This window comes from Nematolebias whitei, chromosome 6 (assembly GCF_014905685.2).
Source record: "Nematolebias whitei isolate Nwh7 chromosome 6, NemWhi1, whole genome shotgun sequence".
NCBI lineage: Eukaryota > Metazoa > Chordata > Actinopteri > Cyprinodontiformes > Rivulidae > Nematolebias > Nematolebias whitei.
Genome location: NC_056503.1, coordinates 18606075 through 18612959, shown reverse-complemented (window position 1 = coordinate 18612959; position 6885 = coordinate 18606075). Strand labels below are relative to the sequence as shown.

The window sequence follows — 6885 nt, the reverse complement described above, 5'->3', positions numbered from 1 at the left end:
CATATCATGGAAGTTGGTACTTCATTTATTTTTCAAGTTATCATGCTCACAACAAAAAAGTCACAGAGCAATTAGATCAGAATTTTCAAAATATATTTATTTGGCTGCTTCCTTGTTTTAAAAAAAAAGAAGTCCCAGATAAGACTTTACACAACATTAGAATCTGATTGTGTAATCATAATCAATTTCCTTTCTGTAATCTGAATTAAAAAGCAAATTAAATATTTTCCCTCCCTTGGGGAAATGAAGGTAGTTGACCTGCAACCTGTCTGTCCTGCCAGCAAGGAGGTTCTGAGGTCTGGCTGATAACAGTTATGACAGCAGTCATCTATAAAGACGAGTCAATGTGGGAGCTGAATCAATGCACTGCAGTGCAAGCAGTCTCAAAGGTTATACTGTCCCAGATAAGAGCCTTTCCTCTGACAAAGCCTGTTTCGCATCTTGGTCAGCAGCTTCGAGGAGCTGATACTGTATGCAGAACACTCTTATCTTGTGGGTTAGGGCAAATATGCTGCAATCTCTGCCTTTTACTCCGGCTGTTGCATGGGCTGAACACCTGCCACCACTGGCTTGTCTTAGTAATAATCTTTTTTTAATATAAACAAAGTATTTTCAAACTGCTACAAGATCATTTGACATCTTCTCTTACCACCTTAATATTGTTAATTGTTAGTTGTGTTAATTGTTGTGTGTACCTCATTTGTGGTTTTATTTAAAACAGGTCTCTCTTGTAAATGAGTCGTTGTGACTCAGTGAGACTAACCTGTATAACTAAAGGTTGAATGAATGAATGAATGAATGAATATTAAGCATAAAAACAGCTGTTGCATTTAATAAAATTAAAGTTATGCTTGGAAAAAAAAGGCTGGTTGCCATTTTCTTTGTTTTCTTTTGTATTTGCTAAAGAAAATCCATCATCTCCTTCCATACAGACGTTCCTAAGCGATATGTTGTCACGTTTTTCCACTCGTCTGCAGTATTTTTGCTCATTTGTGTCAGACAGCTGACTGCAGTTGATAACGGTGCTGTGAACGTGGCAGGAGTGGTTCACTCCTCGTTCCAGTCATCGGCTCAGCTGTGACTCCCCTCATGTAAACCATAGACTCAGTCATGTAATCAGGTGATAAACACACACGCTGCGGTGACGAGTGATGAATAACAAGGACAAATTAAAACCAGGACGAGCGGAATATGCTAACATGTGGCTAATAAAGGAGAGACATTACCAAAACAAATCCATAACCTGGTTTTCAAGGAGCGCTTCAATATTCAGTTGTTAATTTTGTCCCTGTAACAGAGCGAAGAGTCTCTTGAACTTGAAAGATAAGTAATGTGCCGACTTCCATGTTGGTGTGTGGCTGCATCTAGTCGTAAGAAATGTCACCATCGAAAAGCAGGCTGACAGGTCAAAATCCAAGATGGCTGCCACCAAATTTAAATGTAAACCAATCACCCCAGTCATTTGAGGAAACAATGGTTTCTGATGTTTATATTGCTTAAAAGTATAGTTTCCATCAATTGATTAGGGTGGCCAAAGATTATTCTATGGTAGTCAAGGGCACCATTGGCCACCCCCTGGCTTCACCATTGCACCTGATGCTCCCTCCACTCACCAGGTTTCGTCACTCTGCTCTGCCTCGGACAAGCAACAAAACCTCCCTCTGTTCTTCTCCACAGTGTAACTCCTACACTTGAATATCTTTCAGCAAAAACATTAAGGTTTCCTTGCATTCTCTGTTCAGTTCCAGTCCAGAAAAACACTCATCTAGAAATCTACAAACGCTCGCCGTTCAAATCCCTCAGCGACGGAGGACATCGGTGTACCGATTGTTTTATTGTTCATTCTGATGATGATTTTTGATCCTCCACTCTTCTCACAGTTTAAAAAAAAAAACATTTAAACCTGTCTCAATCCAGAACATTTGAAGTTGCAATACATTGTAAGGCATGGAGGAAAGTTGCCAAAACTTTTTCCTGTATAACTTTCATGGAGTGAACTGTGTGTTTGGAGCAGCAGGAGCTCATTCTTATCCTTGCAGGAGACTTTAGCCACAGCTGTTGTTTTTAATGAAGACTTTTTTTTTCTTTGAATCAAAATCCTGTCACGGCCCTTTTATTGCATAAGGCTCGCTCGATACGTGTTGCAATCGAACAAACTGGCAGGATAAGGATTGGAGAGTAACACTATTCAGACGCACAGGCATTGATCATACGGGCTCAGCGTTGTGCAAGAAAGGTTACAATGATTAATCTTGTACTTGGTAACCCTGCTGTTACAGTGCAGCTCCCGCCCAGCTGAGCTGGAGAGGGGGACATTTGACCAACAGGCATGCAGACGCTTGTTTCACTGGACCCACAGACACACTGGGGCCTAACAACATGACAATGTTCAAAAAAGACCATCTTACACGTTCCAAAGTTCAGTCGAAAAGTTGAGGAATATACATCGTCTTGTTTAAGGGAAGATTTTGTGAACTTAGAGGCTTAAAATTATATAATGTGATCCACTCTGTTCTTCAGATTACATGAAGCCATGGTGGCAAAGTCCACTGGTGATACGGACAACAAACAACGGGTCAGAACACACAACACTTTGACCTATAAACCCCCACACATGCACACTCGTGACTAATTTCATTAACCTAAAGTGAGATCGTTTGGTTTTGATACTTTCATTGAGTGTCGATGGAAAATCCCACCGTGCACCCATTGTTACGCTTTTCTTGCTTTAGACGAAACGTGTTTTACATTTCAAAGAGCTGATTGCATCAAGTCCGCCCGTTCTGTTTAGACTTTGTTGTTTTTCTTGGCAATATTTTGAAAAGACTAAAAAGGAAAAAATTCAGGGTGGGCGATTTTCTGCTAAACCATCTTAGCTAATAATAAGAAAATAAATCTCTACTTTAAAAAAACCAAAACATCCAGTTGGAGGATTAAAAAATATAATTTCAGTAAAACATAAAGCACTTCTCTGACCTTAACCAGAGAAGTTTCATTTCCTGTGCATGAATGTTTGTTGCTGATCAATTTTTGCTGAAAGCTGCTGAAGAAGCTGAGCCAGGTTGAAAAGGTTTTGGAGCTAAAACTAATGTGAGTGGAATTTGAACAGCTGACATTTGCTGAAAGCAGGAAAATAAAAGCAGAAATGTGTAGAAAAATCAGAAAAGAAGCAGAATACACTGAAATGGGCAGAAAGAGGCTGAAAAGGGTACAAGAAAATCTGAAATGAGCAAAAAACTAAAGAAAACTTAAATGAGCAGGAAAAAAGGAGAAATTAGCAAAAAAGAAAGTGGCTAAAAACACCCTTTTAAAAGCTGAAATTATTGAAAAGAGGCTAAAAGGATAATAAAATTTGAAATTATTCCAAAGAATCACTAAAGGTAGAGATTAGCTCTATTTGAAGGCTAAACTTTGCAGAAAAATGCCTAAGAAGTAGCTGGAAATGCATGGGAAATGCTGAATTTAGCAGAAAAAAAGTGAAAGGAGCATAAAAAGCTGAAATTAGCTGAAAGAAGCTGAAAAATCAAACAAAGAAAACTTAAATTTGTAGAAAGAAGCTGAAAGGAGCTGAGCTAGAAAAACAGCTGAAATGAAATAAAACCTTAAAAATTGTTGAAAAGGCCGAAAAAATATTATTTTGCAGAAAGAAGCTGAAAATAATATAAAATGCTGAAATTAGCAGTAGATAGTAGATGGGAAAAAAGCTTAAATGAGCTGAAGGAATGTAAACTTAGCAGAACGGAGTTGAAAGAAGCTGAGCCAGAACAAAAGCTGAAGTGAGCAGTAAAAGGTTGTAAACAGCTAAAGGCTTTGAAGGACGTGAAGACAGCTCCATTCATTTTCAATGAGAAAAACATGGCCGACAAAGCTCAATCTTTCTAATAGTAAAGTTTCAGCAAGAATGTCTTGAACGAGCTGAACATTTTGATACATCTACCGTACAGAAGAAACATGGAGCTCATCATGCTGTGGAAACATTCACACTGTATGCAACATCTGTGGTCAGTCTGGACTTGTGTTGCTGTGTGATGACTGGTCTCTCTGTGCAGCAGGTGACCGTTGAACCTCCACCCAGTCCCCACTTGCTGAGCGAGACGACTCGGGGGTGAGGTCCACCTCCACAGAGACACATAGTGCTCCACGTCTCCCCTCCCCACACAGACTCGTCCCTACAGCCGGAGCTATAAAAAGTCTGCTCCTGCTCAAGTTGTTCAGTCTCGTCACCAACTCCACCAGGTAAGACGCCTCTGAGGCAGAAGCTGGAACTTGTGCTTTGGTTGGGAAACTGGAAAAGAAAAAATATAATGGATATATTTAAAAATAATTCTAACGTGCCAGAGCAAATTTCCGTAAGATCAGAAGTTGTGAAGGAAAGTTTTAAAAAGGCAGTCTTCTTTAATTGTAACTTCAGAACCTTTTTTTAATTAAAACATAACTTCAGAGTAAAGTTGTTTATCGTGAGTAGATTTTAAACCTAAATCATCATCTTTGTTGTCACTAATGTCTCTGCGGTGATGTAGTCTCCCAGCTTGTACAGCTGACCTGCTAAATCTGCTCCTGAAACAAGATTATGAAACAGTTCAGATCCTATTTTCCTAATCTGCCGTACTAATCTACTCAGATTACAGGGTCTTGTAATAGACAGCCATGTGTTAAGTGCCAGGCCATTTAGGCCAATTCAGGGATAAGCATGTTGGACAGCATTTTTACTTTAAGTCTTTTAAATCTACTTAAGACAGAGGATTCTAAACAGAAATATTTAGCTAATTATGGTAATTATCTGTTGAATTCAAAATGTTTTACTTAAACCCCTTTAACAAATTACTGTATTTTTCCTCTAGACCACCACCATGAAATTCGTGGCTCTTGCTCTTGCCCTTCTCCTGGCTGTTGGTAAGTCCAAACCCTGTTCTCTAACGTAATGTTTCAGTGAATTTCTTGCACAGTTCTTATTTTGAATTATTTTCCTCAGGCTCTCAGGCCGCTTCCCTGCAGGCCGATGCCCCATCCCAGCTGGAACACCTACGGTCCGTTGCTGATGTCTACCTGACCCAGGCAAAGGAGACCGCCATCAAGGCTCTGGACCAGCTCGATGGCACGGAATATGAGGGCATGAAGTAAGCCTGCCTCCTTACAGCACTCAGTCCTATCAAGGGATTCAATAAAACATTTTGTTTGTTTGTGATGTGGTAGTTTAGCTAAAATTGTACGCCCTTCCACCTGTGCACTTTCCCAGGGGCGCTGTGTCTCAACGTCTGAATGATGTGCACGCTCAGCTCAAGCAACTGCAGAGCCAGGTGTCCCCCATGACAGACAACGTTGTCTCCACCATCTCCGATGCCACTGCTGACTTCCGTGCCTCCATCGTGAGTGACATCGAGTCCCTGAAAACCGAGCTCGAGCCCATGCGCGCCAAGCTGAGGGAGGTCATTGAGAAACACGTGGACGAGTACCGCACCCACATGGAGCCCATCATCAAAGAGTACCAAGCCAAGCACGACGCCGAGATGGAAGCTCTGAGAGCCAAGATGGAGCCCGTTGTGGCAGAGCTGCGCCAGAAAATCACAACCAACGTGGAGGAGACCAAGAGCGCCCTGGTTCCCATTGTTGAGGCTGTGCGCACCAAGCTCACCCAGCGCCTGGAGAGCTTGAGAGAGATGGCCGTCCCTTTCGTCGAGGAATACAAGGAGCACCTGAAGCAGACCTACAGCCAGGTACAGAACATCAAACCTGAGGAGCTCACTCAGCTGAAGGAGAAGATTCAGCCTCTTGCTGAGGAGATCAAGACAAAGCTCACAGCCATTGCTGGGATCATCACTGAAACCTTCAACAAAAACTAAATCCTCCCTGCTCTGCTTGACTAATCTCGCCTTCCTCGTCTGTCCTCCATTCCACCTTTCCCTCCACTCTCTCTTCCCTCTCGAACAAACCACCTCACAAATGAAGCTAGTGCTTAACTTATGAAACAAGATGGCAGGACTTTTCTCTTTTCGAAGCAAATGACTTGTTCCATGCGCACACTCTCAAGCACATGCATGCACACCCAGAGATACATACATACCCAGCACACATGCTTTACTCTTCACGTGCACACTGCTAACATTTTGTGTACCAATTGTATGTGAATTACCACAAGTGCTTGAATCTCTGTGTAATTATGATGTTGTGCTTTGATGAAAAACAGCTCAATAAACACCTGACTGTTTATACAATTGTGCACTCTGGAATCCTTTCCTTTATGGCTAAATGATCAATATAAATGTATTACATCTGAGCATTACATCCATATCTATTACATCTCATGTCATTAGAGCAGAATAGTGTTGATATTTTCTAATGTTTTAAATTCATAATGTAGTTTGCAAGCAAATATACGGTAAATAAAGCTTATTGGATAGTCTCAGCTTGTTATATTGGACAAGACGGATCAGTTAACAGCCGGTCCCAATGATTGTCCAAAGGTTGGCTGAATTAAAAAAATAATAATAATGGGACCAAGATGAAACAGGATGACTACCATCTTGAAACTATTTACATTTTTTAAAATCCATTGCTGTGCAAATGCTCTTTTATAAACCTTTACTTCTCTGTCAGTCTTGCATTTTGTGTTTATTCACACGGATGTCTATGATGATAACTAGCAAGTGACGGGAATAGCTAACTTTCCTGAAGGGATCTCTGACTACCTGCACATATTAGCCTCAATATGTTGTTATTTCTCTATTCTAGTAAAAGTAATTTGTGACACGTGAAAACGTACCTACCGGTAATTACTTAAAAAAAAAAGATACATGCTTCTTATATTTTTCACCTGAGGACATCGCCATTATATTACAGACGCAATGTATTTTGGAGCAATGACGTACATCAATTATAGTAAAAAAA

General features: G+C 40.6%; 1 protein-coding gene across 1 annotated transcript; it reads left to right on the top strand.

Moving 5' to 3' along the window:
* The first annotated feature begins 4193 nt into the window (after positions 1-4193).
* LOC119410543 (apolipoprotein A-I) lies at positions 4194-6212 on the top strand. Its single transcript, XM_037677423.1, has 4 exons — positions 4194-4236; positions 4842-4893; positions 4973-5117; positions 5237-6212. The coding sequence occupies exons 2-4, from the start codon at positions 4851-4853 to the stop codon at positions 5838-5840; spliced, it is 792 nt and encodes a 263-aa protein (XP_037533351.1). The 5' UTR covers positions 4194-4236; positions 4842-4850; the 3' UTR covers positions 5841-6212.
* The last annotated feature ends 673 nt before the right edge of the window (positions 6213-6885 follow it).